Raw genomic sequence first — 19,226 nt, 5'->3', positions numbered from 1 at the left:
TTTTGTTTATGTAATATATGTATGTGTAGTGTGTACATTTATTATGTGTATATGTATATATATATACACACACACACACACACATATACACACACACACATACAGTATATATTTTGAAAATATTTACATGTATATACATTTATATTCTTATTTTATATTATATATAAATATATTTAATATATAAACAACATTTTTCTTAAATATATACAGGTATTGTCTTTATATATACATAATGTACACAGTATAATGTACACGCATTATGTAAACAAAAACTTATTTTGGATGCGATTAATTGCAATGAATCCTTTGATAGCACTAATATATATACACACATCCACACACACACACACATACACATATATATATATATATATAGAACAACAATCAAAACAAGAAAATGTAAAAATGTAATAAAGAAAATATTGTTTAACAATATATAGTCATGTGTTCATAAATTATTTTGTACGCACATACATATAGAGAAATTATTTATTAGCTTTTCATAAGTCACATTATACAATGTTTAATGAACTTCATGTTGTTAATAACTACGTGTGTGTGTGAGAATAAATAAAATATACAAGACACAGGGGACAGAACTTCATATCTATCTTTATTCATATAGCAGCACATCTTACAGAAATATAACTGCAGGAGTATACAAATGTACTGATTAAAGCAAAATACGTTTATTTACGTCAAATGTCATTAGTTCACGTTTCTTCACGATACTGAATGTCATTCTTACACACTCATGAGTGAAAGGTTATCCCTATAACAGTGGTTCTCAACCAGGGGCCACTAGGAGGCGACAGCAAACGGTTTATTTAAAACAAGTTATAAACAATAAATGTAAATAATTAAAACAGACACATGCAAAGTGCCAATTCACATCCCTATTTTTCACTCTGGTGAAAACGCAGCACTTGAACTCCCAATCGCAATGTACAAATTTGGTCCTGTGTGTCCCGAGCTAAGACCAATTATAAATTTATCCCATTCATAACTTGTTAGTACATACAGTTCTTGAAAAATCTGAAATAATTAAACACAATTACTTCTTTTAATCTACTGACACTAGTTTAAAGGGGGTTGAGAACCACGGTCATGTGATAACTTCAAAAGCATTGGACGTTAATCACATCAAACAAAAGCAAACAAAATTTAAAAATGTGTAAAAAGAGTGCATTTAAAATACACCTTTCACTTAAAATAAAAGCACAAATAACTCTGCTGGTGATTGGGTTAAGCGCTCTTCAAACCTTTTTTTAATTTAACATTTACTAACAAAAATTCTTCCAACACCTGCTGACCAAACAAACAGAAATAAAATCAGTTATCACAGATCAATAACCTTCTTTAACCTTACACCTTGATCTTACAAATTTCAAGAGGCAATAACCACCTGTGGATGAGAATGACGACATTTGAGATACAGCAAAAAAAAGAAAAGAAAAGAAAAAGTGAGTTGAGGCTGCATAGCAGTGTCATGATATAAATGTTCAGATGTATTTGAGACTACACCGACAGACTGGTTAATGACAAGTTGACCAGACAAAACAATGTCAATTAAAAAAAACAAAACTGTAGTCTTTTACTTCAGGATTAAGAACTAGTAATCCCAACATCTACGTATTTAATTATATACAAAGGTCCTTTAGAAATAAGAGGAAAGGCTTGCAAAGGCACAAAGTACTTTCAATCAAAAAGCACAATATGTTGAAAAAAATGTTGATGGATTTGTGCAGAAATATATTTTTGTTCATAATACATACAGTATGATTTTGACGTAAGCTGGAGCATCAGTACCAAACAACACAAGAATGGACAAATGATTATTTAATCAAAAGACATTGATTATGCTGCCTTGATTTGAGAAAATATTTTTTTCTTCTTAATTGGTCCTTAGGTTAGACGTAGTGTGAATCTATATGTCCTACACCATGAGGTAAAACACACACACTCTTCCGCTCCGATTCCAGAGTTTGATTTTTTTTATGGCTTTGCATGGAACCCAGGTTCCAGAACATTAGCCTATAAATCTCACAAAGAAATATCCAGGTCATATTTCACCCCAAAATCAAAAATCAACTTTTCATATCTATAATTTAACAAAAGAAGGAAAAAAACAAAAACAAAACTGTAACAGCCATGAAAACCAATCGTTTTTAGCAAGCGTCAGTTCAATTCAGTAAAACGCATAGTACCGATGTGTGCAAAATGTACTTTAGGATTTAAATTAATCATTTGTTTTTTCATCTTACAATAACAAGATTTATTGTTAGATATAACAGGCTACAGAGATCTGTAACTTTTATTAAATTTATGTATGTATTTTGGGGTGAAATATGGCAAAAAAATTAGTCCGTGTGAGATTCACCCACACCCAAAACCTTTAATTGTTTAGAAATCGACAATATTTGAATTTCACTTCTACCAAACAAATAACAATCTCCATTTTGTAACACAGTGATGGGGACAAAAACCATCATTCCACCGCTCTGAATATTGACATATGAAGTACAGTACTGCAGAAGGGACAATTCACTTTTAAAATGTTTAAAATGTACATAGTACATTTCAAAATTCAGTCTTACAAAAATACTGTATGTATGCCTCACTTGCAGGTGAGATATTATGTTTTACTACAAAGAGAGCACGTTTTTAACAAACTGCTACCTCACAAAGGAACAGCACACTTAAAACAGCCGATCTACTATTTACAATAGTAATTATGCAATTTTTACATAAAGCATTAAAAAAAAAAAAAAAAAAAAAAAAGAATATAAAGGCAAGAAAAGGTAAGTATGATGTAAAAATAACTGACTTATCAAAGCAAAGATGTTTATGAAGATTTTAAATAGAACTACCTCACATTATGTTTGCATGAGAATATTGTCAATGCAAAAGCTGCTTCTTAGAATAGACTACACTGATGTTAAGTCTTAAAAAAAAAGCTTTTTAAAAGACTGCATGTGTCTATGAACAAGTAAAATGTCAAAAGAATGTGATTTAATAAAATATCAGAGCAATGTCCTACAACGAAAAGATCTCCTCAGTGAGGTTGTGACAATGACTTTCGAAAGAAATGAGAAAAATCGCTTCGAAATGTCATTATAACACAAATAGCTCAACAGCTCAAACCATGTTTAAAAAAAATCAAGGCTGATGTAAACAACCAATTAGTATCAGTTATGACAAAATGTAGCAGCATTCTGTCAATATCAAACCCTGTACAAGTTAATTTACCAGCGTACACTACCCCTTCTACACTCTGATGATTACTTGTAGAGAAATCTTCCAGTTAGGACACATGACTAATGATTTCTGACTGGTAAGATCTTTCATATTTTCCAAAAGATCATTTTTAAAACTTGTATGATGAGATTGTCGTGCAGTGATGTTATGAAGCCGTCTCGTCATCATAGCTTGTTTTAAAACTTGGGATTTTATCTGATTTTCTCCTCTAATAATCGAGCCTCGAGTCTATCTGATCGTAGACTAGAACTTGGGGGGTAAATACAAACCGATCCCTTCTTAAACCCTCAAGAAAATATGGACCTAACTTCCATTTTAAGCTGCCCAAAAAACACCCTCATAGTTGCTACAGTTCACATCAGCAATAAATATCCTATCATTATTTTTCTAACACTCCTGTCATTCCATTCAGAATCTGTATGACCGCCTTTCTTCTGTGAAACACAAAAGGCACAATTCTGAAGAACGTTTTCACTGCTCTTTCCTTTATGACACAAACATTCAATGACCTAAGCCTGTCAAACGCATTAAAAAAAAGCAAGTGCACATTATTCCAAGTTTCCAAAAATGTCCAAATCTCATTCCTGTATTCCTCATGAAGCAAAACACCCTCAATTGATGTTTTTTGAGCACCACAGATGAAAGAAGGTCATACCAGTTTGGAACGGCATAGAGATGAGTAAATATTGATTTTCATATTTGGGAGAACTATCGCTTGCATGCATCACCACAACAAATCCTCTTCCAAAGCTTGTGCTTATTTGAATAATCACCATGAACCACATATAATTCAAAATCAAGAACATAGCTGCATCTTATATAGTACAAACGTGCTCCATGTCTTTCTGCTGAGCACATAAACAAACACATTGTAGACGCTCTGGTGGATGATAATACAATCTGTTCACATATCTCAATGGCAATGTTGCACATTTTCACATCCCTGATAGGAATTCATGTCTACAAGTTGGACCTCTTGATCATTTAAATAAAATTAAATATAACAAACCTAAAACAGAGGAGAAGGGGAGGAGTGATTTACATAGAGCATCTTGACTTTAAATGTTATGTGAAAATGGAGAGATTAGATGGACATGTCAAACATTCAAACACTTAAAAAAACATTAAACATGGCTCATAAAATAGGCTATATTCTGAAAAGAGACACTAAAGAGTAATGAAACACAAACACATTTTTAGAAAAGCATTGTGACTATCAAAACATGAAACGCTTTGACAGCCAGGTAGACACATACGGGTTACAAAGCTAAAAGGGAGAATCTCCGGTAGGAACTCCCTAAAGTGCTAAATATTTCAAATTCATTCACAATGTATTAGTATCTCAACGGCAATAGAGAGTTTTTGAATTTGTTGTACTAGGTTGGTTTCTACTGGAAAACAGATTTGATTGCAATAAATGGAAAAGATTCAAGTGGAAGTCAAGAACACAATACAAAGTAGCAAAGTGCCAATATACTTAATGGCTTAATGGGTCACATGATATGTTGACATGCCAAACAGTGGCCTCAATGAAATGGACCGTTTAATGTCCATCAAGAAAAAGGAGCTGTGACTAGACCCATACGTAACATGTCCCGCCAAAACAACACATTACAAGCTTTCAGAAACATAGATACGAGTGAAGACCCCCCAACTGAGACAAACCCCAAGTTTAGTTAATACCTACACAAGACACAAAGATGTAAAGAAACATCAACAAGCAGTGTGGACGGTGGTCTACTGGATTGAGGTTTCAGACTACTTATCTTTAATGGTCCAAGAAATCCCTAGGAAGCGCCTTTTCCTGCTCCTGAAAACGTTCCAGAAGTTCGTCAATCTTATCATCAAGGTTGTTGGACTGGTCCAGTAAGGGGTGAATCTGTGCACTAGTTTGAAGCTGGGTCTGATCCGAACCGGGATGGCCCATGGTGACAAGCTGATCTGATAACGACGGACCAGGAGAATTCATTAGCGGTCCACATTCTAATAAAAGAGAGAATAGGCTTTTTGAGGTTCAGAATGGCACCTTCTGCAATCAGGCTAATTTAGAAAGTGTTTTTTTTTTTTTTTTTTTAAGATTTTAGGTTTGAAAGGTTTAAAAGACAGGGGGTGGGATCGGGAAAGGTTCTCAAGTTGGGATTCAAACGGCGCTGTATGTCGGTGCACCACCCACAAGGCTATCGCCGCTGACTAATTTAGAAAGTTAATGCAACATCTGAAGATGTGCACATTGTTACATGAGAAATAAATGTAAGACAGCCTAGACCAGGGCTGGGCAACTTCAGGTCCTGGAAGGCCACTGTCCTGCAGAGTTTAGCTCCAACCCTAATCAAACGCACGTGCTTGTAGCTTTCTAGTGAAGACAAGATATTGGCCGTTTCTCAGCGTTCTTCAGCGATGTTGCGTCCTTGTGTTCTCGTTCTACGTCATCATCAACTGTCGAAGTTCAGTTCCAATTCTCAAGAACGCAAGTACAGAGGACGCATGAAAGTGCCCAGATGTGTTCTTGATATCGAGGATACATCGAATGCAGACTTGAGAGAATCAAACTGATAGAAATCCCAGAAGATGCTGCGGACGGCCAGTGTACGGAAGCCTGTAAGCTTTAAACTCGCTCTCGCAAATACTTGACTGCTCTTGAAAGTAAACATTTGTCGTTTTGTTTTGCGTAATTTTAATAAAGTTTTATTGTTCATTGGCCACTGCTTAACTGACCACATAGTCTCAGCATAAGCAAGAACATCTCAATTCTCATTAGGGTGACTTCTGTGTCCTCGCATCCTTCCGAGCAGAGGTCTGCGCAGGACTGTTTTTTTAATCCCGCTCCCGCAAGGTTTTAATCCGCATCCACCCGCTCCCACGATATATTAACTCTTTGTTCACCCGCTGTCCGCTTAGAATAATTTTCTTCCCGACCCGACCGTTCCCGCTAAATTTAGATCTCGTTTCCAGAATCTCACATTTAAATTTCCTCTACTAAAAGAAAGAGAGATAGGCTAACAAATAAAAGTGTAGTCTGCACAAAATTGTATTTGTTATTTTATTCGTCTTGTCAAGAGTCTTGAAGTTATTGTAAGACATAAAATGTGTTTAATATTTTGCTGCCAACACAGTAGGAAAAAAAAGTGTATTTTTATTCGTCTTGTCAGGATACAATTCGTTTAATATTTATAACACAATAAGAAAAAGTGTCGCAGAGAAAAAAAAAGGTTGTACAAAATTTTTTTATTTTATTCGTCTTGTCAAAATACTAAAGTTTAACATTTTGCTGTTAACACAGTAGGAAAAGTGTAGCAGGGAAAAATAAATAAATAAATACGACACCTGTCATTTAAAATTATAGGCTAAGCATAATATAAACAAAACCGAGTTGAACATTATTCAAGGACAGCGCATCCTCACTTTGCTCCATCCTTATTCTGCTGTCACTCATCGACAACCTGCCTGTTCTGTCACAACCTACAGTAGGCTACAACCTGCTCTGAGGACCGTTATGCACATGCTGAGCGCACACACCCCGCAAATGAAACGCGTGACGCAGAGAGCACTGGTTCATGCATGCATAACAGTCCTGAGTGCAGGCTGTACCAGTGGTCAATGAGAATAAAGCACAGATATGCTGTTCTGAAAGGACGTCGGGAACAAGATATTGTTAAACCGCCCGCTCCCGTTCAAATTACACCAGAGTTACCGACCGCTACCGCGGTTTATTGGGGAATTTAATCCCGCGTCGCAAGAAATCTGCTCGGTTCCCGCGGGAGAGCCGCGGGAATGCAGACCTCTACTTCAGAGTTTGTTCTTCCAAGCAAGCCTCCACGAGAACACAAGTCTGTTCTCTGTGTTCTCGGAACTGAGAAACAGCCATTGATTACCTTGTTCAGGTGTGTTTAATTAGGGTTGGAGCTAAACTCTGCAGGACAGTGGCACTCCAGGACTGAAGTTGCCCAGCCCTGGCCTAGATCATCAGGAATTTGTTTGATTATGAAATGTTTGCATTCCACAGTGGAGAACTACTCCAATGCCAGAACCAAGAGGTTTTGACTGGGAATAGATCAGGGGTAGGCAAGTTCAGTCCTAGAGGGCCACAGAGTTCAGCTCCAACCCTGAAAAAAAAAAACCTCACCTGCCTATAGCCTTAGCCTGAAGACATTGATTAGCTTGTTCAGGTGTGTTTGATAAGGGTTGGAGCTGAACTCTGCAGGACTGTGGCTCTCTAGGGGCCCGTCCACAAGGAGATGCGTTTCGCTGTATACGTAATAAATTTTGTATCGTATCTGCATTTAATCCATACGGATCTGGTGTTTTGGGAGTGTGAAACCTCTATATTTTGAAACCAGGTGGATAAATCTGAAAAACGACACCCTTGTGTTTTCATGTGTACAGCCAATCTGTATATTTTGTGAAACGTTGATGTCATCACCCCACGTCTCGACACTAGTCAGACACCACTACATCACATAACAGCAACAACACCATGAACAAAGTCAACGACTGTATTTTTATTAACTAAAGGTGGGGTATGCATTTTTTTCAAAAACGAAGAACTGAGTCGGGCCCAGTATCAAAACAAACTTGTAGCCAATCAGCATTAAGGGGCGTATCTACTCATGATGCAGAGGAGAGAGCACTCAGTGCACATGACGGACATTAGCCGAGCCGAGCGACGACAGAAAGATAGAGATGGCGGATAAATAACAGAAGAGGAAAACGTCTGCGGAACAAAAGAATTAGCTCTTACACCGTGTCTACACCGGACGAGACGGTTGTCCTGTTGCAGTCTGTCTACACTGGACGTGACAAAGCGACTGTTGAAAATCATTTGAAATTTGTGTCCATATGTCATAAATAGAACGCGGCAGCAGTTTACTGTCGGGGATTTGTCGTGTCACGGCGCGGCATCCAGTGTAGACAGCATCATTGATTATAATGAGCTATAGACACAGTGTAGACACAGTGTTACGATAAGGCAAGAAGTAGGACCCCTGTAAATATCGGATCAGCTTTCCAGCACCGGAGAGAACTCAAGGAGTGGGAAGTTTCTTCTCAATAGGTGAGTAACATTGGTTTTGCTTTGTTTCACAGAACTAATCGTTGCCATATGCATGTGTGGGTGGAGCTATCAAAATAGGGGCAAGACCCTTTTGGGGTTGGGGCGTGTTTGTTTTGGTGAGTTCAAATGTCAGCATTGGCTACCAGAAATCACTTACCCCACCTTTAACTGACATTAACACAGATTAATAAATAGTGTAATAAGTGTATTGTTCTATGTTCGTTTTTGTTGTTGTGTTGGGTTTGTATACAAAAAAGATCGGATAGGGAAAGCTCTGGCTTCATGTGGAAGTGGCCTAGGACAGAACTTGCCTACCCATGGACTAGATCAATGATGTCCAATCCTGCTCCTGAAGGGCCACTGTCCTGAAGTATTTAGAGCTAAGATAGAGCTAAACTCTGCAGGACAGTGGCCCTCCAGGACAGAGTTTAGACACTCCTGGACCAGGTCAAGGACAGAATCACCTTCCAGTGCATCTCAACATGTCCCAATGTTACCGTTATTTGCGAAGATTGCAATTCGGATCACCTTCCAGATCAGTGCCTCTTAAACCTGTCCTGGGGACCCCCCACAACTGAACATTTTGCTGTCTTCTTCTAACACTTCTTCTTTTGTTCTCTTCTTCTTTTATCCTTTTTTTCTTTTATGTTTATGTATTGTAATACATAACTTACCTTGCCTTGCCTTACATGTAACAAATAAACTTGCCTTGTCTTACATATTTGTATGTTGCTCAGGAGATATTAATTCTCCTGCCAGGCTGTTATTGAAAATAAGAACTTGTTCTTAATTAACTTGCCTGGTCAAATAAAGGTTAAATGAAAAAAATGAAAATGAAATAACACCTGATTCAACGGAGACTGCAAAACTTAGTTAGTTGCGTCTAATGAGGGAGACATACAAAATGTGTAGTGTTGGGACAGGACAGGACAGGTTTTAGAAGCACTGCTCCAAAGAATATTTTGAGCATGATTGCAATTCTGATTTCATTTTGACTTAATTGCACTTACCACTGGGAATCTCAAAAAGAAAAAGGCCTGCTTGTCCTGGCTGTCCAGGTTGGCTGAGAGTTCCCCCAATAGCTGTCTGAAAGAGTTGACTGGGAGGTTGCTGAGGGGCAGAAGATGTGGTGTTCTGGAGACCGCCCACTGCCACACCACTCTGTCCACTAAAGATGGTGGCTGCTGTGGCAGTTGTAGGTAACTCTTGAGCACTTACACCACCTTGCAGGGCTGAAATTGCTGACTGAGGCAAAAAAATGTTGACAGAAGGTTGGTCCGTAGGAGAGACAGGGGTTACGCTGGTGGCACTGGGGACAACCTGCATAGGTTGCTGGTCCTGAAAAAGTTCTGTCCGTGTTGAAGGCAAACTGGCAGAGTCACTCACAACGGTGCTCTGGTCTTGAAAAGACATGGGCTCTGCCGAGTCTTGTTGGGCAACACTCGCAACACTGGCTTGTGGAAAAATAATTGGTGGATTCGGAGTTGGCTGGGCTGCTGAGGCGGTGGGTTGGTTTGAAGGGTTGTTCACAGTAACGTTTTCAGAGCTGGGAACAACTTGCATGGGTTGCTGCTCCTGAAAGATATTCTCAGGGAGACGGTCACTTGCTAGTGAAGCTTGGTTCTGGCCACTGAATAGCAGAGCCTGGGGCAGATCATGGGCATTAATGGTTGTGGTACAGAACAATATGCCTGTCTGTGTTGGTGGCTGTGCTTGATTTGGGGATATTGTGGCAATATTTGGAAAAAGAGGGGCCTGTTGGGCTGTTGCCATCTGTTGTTGTTGGGGAGACTGCTGTTGTTCCATTGGGGTGGACAACTGTGCTTGTCCCTGAAAAAGTGAGACAGTCTGAGCTTCTGTTCCAGATGTCTGCATGGGTGTGAGGAAAGCTATCTGTTGCTGCTGCTGGTTCTGGTTATTGTCTGATGATAACTGGCTAGGCAACACACTCTGCGCAATAAACAAGCTAGCTGAAGGAGCCTGCTGATCTGTGGGCAGATTGGTGCTTGCTAGCATTGTCATGGTACCAGGAAATAAGGTTGCTTGGACTTGTGGTGACTTTGTGGTTCCAAAGAGTACTGTCTGTGAGTCTTGCGTTTCATTCAAGGGGTTATGACTCTGAAAAAGTGGCTGTGGAGGTGAGGGTTGAGAGGATGGCTGCTGCAGAAAACTTGATGTCTGAATGGTCATAAGACCCCCTGTCTGTTGGAAAAGAGCAGTCTGTTGCTGCAACTGCTGCTGGGGTGGGTTCTGGAGGAAGCCTTCAGAGGGCTGCGATAGAGTATTAGTCTGTGTGGAGCTTTGCTGTTCGCTAGGAAAGCTAGGCGTACACTGCATTGGAATCTGTGTCTGCAAGAGCTCTGACTGCAATTGTTGCTTTAGGTTCTCTATTACTTCCTGATGCTGAAGAGTTTCTAAATTTTTCTGATGCTGTTGCTGCTGTTGCAGATTATCGAGAACTTTTTGATGCTGCAGAGTCACTATAGAACTTTGTTGCTGAATGTTTTCCAGGACTTTCTGGTGATGCTGCTGTTGATGCTGTAGATTGTGTGTTTGCTGCTGCTGAATGTTGCCAAGAGCCTGTTGCTGGAGGTTTTCCAAGACCTTCTGATGTTGCTGCAAATTTTCAAGGACTGTCTGTTGATGTTGTAGATCCACAAGTGCCTTCTGTTGCTGATGATGCAGATTCTCCAATATATTCTGCTCTTGCCGCTGCTGTAGCTGGTTTGTTAGAGTTGTCTCATTTCCACCCAACCTTAAACTGTTCATGTTTTCCTGGACGTGTTGCTGAAGGCTCTCTGCAGATGGTGTCGGGCTATAAAGTACAGAATTTAGTTGCTGTTGTGCTTGCAGCTCTCTTACTGCTCTCTCTAGCTGTGCAACACCATCCTGGGGCAAAAGAGCCTGAACTTGTGGCCTCTGGGATGGAGGATTCCGAGAGTCTATGCCCACCAATACCATTCCACTTCCATCTGCACTATTGTCCTCTGGAGACAAAGTCTCTGGGGTTTCCCGCAAGAACTGCTGAGGGACCTGAGGGGGAACAGGTTGGAGAACTGTTGTGTCTTCCGACAAGGACACTTGGAACGATGCAGGTGAAGGTATGTCCTGCTTCTGTATGGTGGATAAGGTTTCTTGAGTTGTAAATATTTGAGCTGATGGCTGTTGTGAGTCAACGGGTTGAAGAGCCACAGGACTTGGAAAAGACTTGGTGGTAGAGGGAAGGACAGTACTTATCTCCAAGATTTGTTGGGTTGAACTAAGGGCCTCTACAGGCTGCATTGCAAAAATGAGAAAATGTGTTAATTTTCATGCCCCATTCATAAAATCAACACTTTGCTTGGGTTTACTACCTAAACTAAAGGATTCCAAGGTTAAACCTGAAACTTGAATTACAAAAGGATGACAGTACCTTAAAAATGTCTGAAGGTGCTGCATTACAGGAAACTTCCATAGGTTCTTCTCGTTTGACCATAGGTAACAATAACACATTGTTTAGACAACTGGTCTCAGTTTGCATTGCTGTAAACAAAGTCATAAAATATATGAGTTCAAGTTTTAAAGAGTCTATCATAAAAATTTAAAGTGTAATGGCAGCAAAACATGAAAATATTTTGATAATGCCACACCTTTTATCTGCTCTTCAAAGGTACAAGCCTTGACTGTGACTGGCAGTTCTGATTTCACTGGTATTTCAACCTTCTCTGTATGAAGAGAGTTAAAAATGGTAACACTTTATTTTGATGGTCCCTTTTGAACATTCTGTTGACACTAAGTAATGTTGCAACTACATGTCAACAAACTCTCATAAAAGTATTAGTAGACTGTCTGCTTCATATCTACTAACTCCTCATTGTGTTGGTCTCTCAACAGATATTCTACTGACTATAAGTAACTTTGCAAGAACGTGTCAACTTAATCAAACCCTAACCCTACCAGTCAACTAATACACTACTAACACTCTAATGAGAGTCAGTAGAAATGTAGGTGCAACATTACATATAGTCAATAGAATGTGTTAAAGGGACCATCAAAATAAAGTGAAACCAAAATAATGAATGATGGCATCATCTGCTGGTGCAGAAGTGCAATTGTATAATACTCTGTTCCCAAAGGGTGTCACCGTCACCGAAACAAAATTTCACAAGGAACAATTGATGACTCTTTATAGAAAATTCAACAAAACAATAGCATGTAATCTTTAACCTAAGCTACTTCCATACATTGCTCTTGCATTCTGCATTTCTGTTGCCTGTTCTGACATTGCAAATGTACCAATCCTATGCCATGCAAAAGGGCACTTCAGGACAGTTACAAAGCACTGTCAGCATGACCAAATTAATATTCATATGATAAGCCTTTGCTATACTAAGATTCACAATTTCATACCTGCTTTACCAAAGTAAATTTGCTTGATTTACCCAATAATATGCATTGCTCATCATGCTGCCAAACATTCCTATCAAACAACCATAGGGCAAACACTATCCCTATCACTAAAATCCTAACCCCACCCCTAAAATTACACCCAACTGATTTATTGTTCATGCCCCTAACCCTAAAATATGATATCGTTTAAGACAGTGGTTTGCAACCTGTGGACCGCAACGGTATTGCAGGGGGGGCGCTAATTATTAACTTTTTATTGTCTTTAGATTAACAAAATAACATCCATTCAAACAAACAACAGGGAGGGGGGAGCAACAGACATATTATCAATAATTTTACAATCTGAAAAAAAACTTTATATGGTCATTCCTTTATATAGTCCAAAATGTTGGAAGAAAAATGTTGCCATGCATCAATGGTACTAGGTTTAGCCTTGTTAAATCATGCTGTTGTACTACTATTTTAAGGAAGCTATGAATCCCAAATGTTTTTGCACACGTGCGGAGTAAACCAATTTTGTATTATGCCGCTAATTATTATTAATAGAAATAATGTAAAAATGTCTAGTCATAATTAAATATAACAATTTGATATATAATTAAATAACGATAAATAAATAATAAACCGTTACTATGCATTCACTATTCGAGCTTGCTGATTGGTTTAACAATTTATCTAACATATTTTTGCTGCATATATGCTACAACAGATTTAAACATGGATAAATGGTTGTCAACGGCATCGCTGAAAAGGACAAATACAGACTTTTCTTCTACAAGTAAACCTGACTCTGAAAAGACTCAAAATAAACCTAAACGAAGAAAATTCGTCTAGCGCTAGGTTTCACATGTGTGGGAGCAGAGAACGAACAGCTACCGCTCTGTTTTATGCTCGTCTTGTCAAATGAAGCTTTGAAACTGAACAAACTACGACGGCACTCTTAAAAAAAAACATAGCGAATATGCGTCCAAGATTACAGAGTTTTTTGAGAACAAACTTAGAGTACCAAAGCAGGAAAAAATTCTTGAAACTGCGTTCCCTGGCAATAACAACAGTAACACTGTGTCCTAACTACATGCGATGCCATGACACGCGATAAAAGGTAGGCTATCTTTTCCATGTTGATCTGATGGCATGACAGCGACACGCAAAGTTTCTATTTTAGAAACAGTTTCTATTTCTGCGACGTTGCGTCTGGAACAACAGCATACAAACTATAACAATGATAATTTCTGGTACTGATTATGTGATTTAATTCATTTTAAAAGTGTCTAATGTGAGTTTGAATATAATTTTGTGTGACGTTTATGGCAGTCGTGGCCTAATGGTTAGAGAGTCGGACTTGTAACCCGAAGGTTGCAGGTTTGAGTCTCAGGTCCGGCAGGAATTGTGTGTGGGGGGAGTAAATGTACAGCGCTCACTTCCACCTTCAATACCACGACTGAGGTGAGACCCTTGAGCAAGGCACCGAACCCCCAACTGCTCCCCAGGCGCCACAGCAATATGGCTGCCCACTGCTCCAGGTGTGCGTTCATGCATATAACCCATCCAAGTTCGTGTGTGTGCACTTGGATGGGTTATATGCAGAGCCCAAATTCCGAGTATGGGTCACCATACTTGGCCACACGTCACTTCACTTTCATAGTGAAAACAACAACAGATAGTTTACCTCAGATCTTAAAAATAAATTAAAGCAAACATGTCCGTTAAAACTGTGAACTCAATGCGAACCAACAAGTGTATTTCATAAAGATGGTATCAGTCACTCAGTATGTACTTTTAATAAAGTTAAAAAGGTTTAATAATTATAAATTAGATTATAAACTTGTCCATTTCGTTGGGAGTGCAGTGCTTCTGAATGGCTGTGATATTTGATTGATTCTGTCACGTCGCGTTGTTGCATCGCGTCTGGTGTGGACAGCCATATTGCTTGTCGCGTTTGGTTACGACACGTTGTAAGAGTGGAGGCACCTTATGGTGTTGCAAAGCTCATCAAAAAAGGCTGGAAAACCTCACACAATTGGTGAAAATTAGATTTTACCTAATAAACACAAATAGCGGGTTCATTTAATTTTTTTTAAATGGGCCACGGAAACATGTGTGTTTGGTTGTGTGGGCCGCGAGTTAAAAAAGGTTGGGAACCACTGGTCTAAGACTATCCAAAGAAGAAAATTGCACACTTTGCTTACGGTCAACACATCTTCACTGTATTTCTCAGGAATTTTTGAGCTGGATATCTGTTGATATCATAAATGTGTCATCTCTTCACCAACCTGTTAGAGGAGTGTAGGTATAAGGCTGTAGATCATGAGTTCTCCCTGCGTTTGTCACTACGGCAATCCCAACGGATACTGGGGAGGTCACTGTCTGGTCATGATATGGGGGAACCTTCACCACTAGATGATTCTGGATCGAATTATGTTGAAAAGATGCTTTAGACAAGATATTTATGAATGATAAGCATTACACAACAGAAGTAAAAACAGTAAAGCAATGTCCTGCACTTGCCTGATGAAAAAGTTCCATGTCAATTTCTGCTTCGCCCTGCCAGCCACTTTCATCTGAAAAGAAAACGAAGGAAAAAGATGTACTTGGGTTCAAAACATATTGTACACTTGCATTTTAACAGAAACAAGACTGTTTATCATACTAGCTACTAGGGGTGGCACGGTACACAGATGTCACGGTTCGGTACGTACCTCGGTTCAGGGGTCACGGTTCGATACGATTTCGGTACAACAGGGGAAAAAAAATAAATAAATCTACTATGCTCAGTTTCTTTTCATTTATTTTGAACAGACAGTAGTGCAAATTACAATTTTTCCCCATCTAGATGTGAAAATACTAAATATTATTACATGTTATGTCTATAAAATCTGTTTTGTTTTCATTGTGAGTGTACACAAATAAAAGCAGACCTTTATACAGTGACTATTAATAAGACAATAAGTGTTTAAAGTTGATTCTGCTGGTATTAGGAAACAGTTGAAGTGATCGCGCCGGAGCTTGACAGCACAGTTGGTACTTTATCAAAATAAAATACAGTGAGCCAAACATCAGCGCACACGCCTCTGTGTCACCGTTGGAACGCGACTGAAGTACAAAGCCTATAATTTACATAATAAATAATAGTTTAGCGTTCAGATACTTTACATCGCAAATATGGAAATATTATGGAATATTTGGATTTGTGCCGAATGAGAGAGGTAGGATAATCAAGCACAAAGCTCTATTTCACAAACAGTTGAGTGCGCAAGCCTTTAAAATATAAAGGCTCAGAATCAGCACATGGTCACTGTCTAGTGGGATTTGTTTTCAAGTGCGCATCTCACGGCATTCGCTGTTCTTCTGCTGGCGGTTATCAAACAGTGCTGCATTACTGCGGGCGCCCCCTTCTGGATTGGGGGTGAATTGCCTGTATTCGTCGTAAGACCTCATGCACCGGACTGAGACGCCCGTACCGTGACGGTTCGGTACGAATACATGTACCGTGCCACCCCTACTAGCTACACAAGATTTAATTTCTAAATTAAATTACTAAATTTCATATCTTATTGCCATGTGTGGGGCATTATAGTGCTTGTTAGATCTAAAAGGCATTAGATGATCATGCATGCAATACCTGTAGAATTTTCCTGAAAAAGAACTTTGGTTCCTTTGAGAAAGTTCTTGCCGATGATAAAGACTTCCTCTCCTCCTGCGACAGAGCCACTGTGAAGACTCTTCTTAAGGATTTCAGGCACTCCAGCTGGTTGAGCTGAAAATGTGACAAGGAATAAGTCACAAATGTGGAAAATAATATCCCTTAATTAATATCAAATCTATACCCTGATATCCTTTGCACTTACTACATAAAATAGGAGAGGAGAGGGCCTGGAGGCTTAGGACAGATCCATCAGGTCTTGGGATGTTGACTCTGAAGGCCAAACGAGCTCGAGTGCTCTTCTTTTTAGAGCCAGCAACCCCTATACGAGCTTCAACATCGGCATTCCTCAGCTTCAAGATTCCAACACAGTCCACGCTGCCAAGACACATCACAATACACTTTAATATTAAATATCACGTCGACTAAAAGACACTGCAATTGCCACCGGAAACCAAGGACAGAATGATCCTTACGCTAGGGTCATAGAGTTGGTCGGCTCAAGGTTTACTTCAATAACTGTGGTCCCCTCGATATCCACTTCCTTACAGGCCGTTGTGTTGCGCCCCGTCACTCTGCAGGCTTGATAAAACCCATGAGGCTTCACACGTCCAGCGTCATTAGCCACAAACACTTGGAGCACCACTGGTTCACTGACTCCCTCTAACTGATGTGCCATATTTAGAAACATTACCACATAAACTGTATTATCCATAAATGCATATTTGTTCAGATAATATAATGTGCATTCAATTCTTACTTTGATTGTGGGAAATCCTTGCTGGGTACGGTCTTTGACGGATCCCCTACTTCCCTCCGTGAGGTATCGTGCTCTGTGCTGCGTCTCCGGCTGAACCAAAATCTTCAGCTCCTTCCCGTCGCTCTTCTGAGGGTATTGAATGGAAAGAATACCCCCCTTCTGATTGTTTGACCCTTCAAGGGAGCTAAAGGTAAAGAAAAAGTTAAAAATTAAAAAATACATACAGTGATTCATCTTCCGTGACATGTTTTTAAAGGATTAGTTCACTCCTGAATTAAAATTTCCTGATAATTTACTCACCCCCATGTCATCCAAGATGTTCATGTCTTTCTTTCTTCAGTTGCAAAGAAATTGAGGTTTTTGAGGAAAACATTCTGTGATTTTCTCTATATAGTGGACTTCAATGGGGATCAACGGTTTGAAGGTCCAAATTGCAGTATCAATGCAGCTTCAAAGGGCTCTACACGATCCCAGCTGAGGAATAAGGGTCTTATATAGCAAAACGATCAGTCATTTTCTAAAAAAAAAAAAAAAAGTAAATTGATATACTTTTTTAACCACAAATGCTCATCTTGCACTAGCTGGACTTCACGCATTACATAATCACGTTGGAACGGTCATGTGTGACATAGGGGGAAGTACAAAGCGAACATGCAAAGAAAGTCAAATGCCCTTTACAAAAAAAGGTAAAACATTGGTGTTGGACGATTTTGAAGTTGGAGGAGAAAATTAGATGGATTTTTTTTGCCCTGCCCTACCTTTTTGAACCGGAGTACACAGACGAAGAACTAACCACGCGTGACCTTTCCAACGTGATTACATAGTGCGTCAAGTTGTGGATGTGCATTGCGCAGCTAGTGCAAAACTAAAATTTGTGGTTAAAAAGTATATACATTTTATTACTGAATGTTTCGCTAGATTAGACCCTTATTCCTCAGTTGGGATCATGTAGAGCCTTTTGAAGTTGCAATTTGACCTTTAACCTTCAACTTGTTGGTCCCTGTTGAAGTCCACCATATGGAGAAAAACCTTAATTTCTTTGCAACTGAAGAAAGAAAGACATGAACATCTTTGATAACATGAAGGTGAGTAAATTATCAGTAATTTTTTTATTTTGGAAGTGAACTAATCCTTTATATTCTAAATCAAAATTCATTTAGAATTTTTTTGAGGTCAAAAATGACAAGTAAGGTCACCAACCTCACTTTGGGTGTGACTTTGGCGTCTGAACCCAGTTGTGAAAGAACAAAGTGCGGCGCTTTAGCACTGTCTGCATCAAACACATCCATGCCGGCTTCTTCCCGGGCCGCAGGCTTTGGCCCCGGCCGCTGACGAGGAGTTCTCTTGCGAGACTTTCTGGGCACTTCAGTATTGTCGTTGTATGAATTGCTGCTGCCCATGCTAAAGTTGGACACAGAGTCGTCCATCCACATGCTGCTGCTCTGCTCCGAGTCCTGGTTGGGAAGCACATCATCCTGGCAGGACATCCGACTGTCATCCAGCAGGTCCTCCGGAGGGGGCGAGATGCTCAGAACGGTCCGCCGCTTCGAGGGGGTCGCCTGGCTCTGTGTGGCTCCGACAGTATCTCCCGCACTGATAGCCCCCACTGATCCAGGCTCCACACCCATTCTCTCTGGCATCCCCTCTGTGGCGGGACCGCTGTGGAGCCTGGAAGCCTGCTCTGGGGCTGAAGTAGCAGAGAGCATGCTGGGACAGGAAGGAAGTGTACTGCTGAGTCCTCCAGGGGAGGAGGCAGCGGTGCAAGTGGCAGCAGCATCTGTAGTGTGCACAATGCAGAACGTTAATAAAACCTGTCCGTGCAAATCTGGCTAGCAGTCCCGATCAAGCAGTGAAACTCGACATGATATCTGGTCATTGCCCTTTATCTGTTTTGAATGTCTTGTTAATATTAAATCGCTAATTGATGTAGGCCTGATTAAGCTGATGCATTATCCAATCCCCTATTTCTTTCTTAAATGTATATTAATTCTTCTTTGGAACATTTTGTAAAATCTCAATAATGGTCCAATAACTAGTCCTATCACAAAAAAGCAAAAAAATAAACATGCGTAAGGGGTATACAGAGCATTTGTTGTCACTTCTGCATAACCCAGTGATGATCTATT

At 39.7% G+C, this 19,226-nt stretch overlaps 1 protein-coding gene across 4 annotated transcripts in view; it reads right to left on the bottom strand.

Moving 5' to 3' along the window:
* Positions 1–595: 595 nt before the first annotated feature.
* Positions 596–19,226, bottom strand: part of nfat5a (nuclear factor of activated T cells 5a) — a 30,227-nt gene continuing 11,596 nt past the window's right edge. For all 4 annotated transcript variants that reach the window (XM_058767943.1, XM_058767944.1, XM_058767946.1 and 1 more), the window contains exons 3-13: positions 18,301–18,877; positions 17,101–17,284; positions 16,817–17,007; positions 16,546–16,718; positions 16,320–16,454; positions 15,206–15,258; positions 14,971–15,103; positions 11,938–12,012; positions 11,721–11,830; positions 9,319–11,584; positions 596–5,241 (exon numbers count right to left, since the gene is read on the bottom strand). In XM_058767943.1, coding sequence (XP_058623926.1) covers positions 5,027–5,241; positions 9,319–11,584; positions 11,721–11,830; positions 11,938–12,012; positions 14,971–15,103; positions 15,206–15,258; positions 16,320–16,454; positions 16,546–16,718; positions 16,817–17,007; positions 17,101–17,284; positions 18,301–18,877 — 4,112 coding nt within the window. In that variant the 3' untranslated portion in view covers positions 596–5,026. The remainder of the gene's footprint in view (positions 5,242–9,318; positions 11,585–11,720; positions 11,831–11,937; positions 12,013–14,970; positions 15,104–15,205; positions 15,259–16,319; positions 16,455–16,545; positions 16,719–16,816; positions 17,008–17,100; positions 17,285–18,300; positions 18,878–19,226) is intronic.

This window comes from Onychostoma macrolepis, chromosome 25 (assembly GCF_012432095.1).
Source record: "Onychostoma macrolepis isolate SWU-2019 chromosome 25, ASM1243209v1, whole genome shotgun sequence".
NCBI classification, from domain to species: Eukaryota; Metazoa; Chordata; class Actinopteri; order Cypriniformes; family Cyprinidae; genus Onychostoma; species Onychostoma macrolepis.
This window is presented reverse-complemented; position numbering and strand designations above follow the sequence as displayed.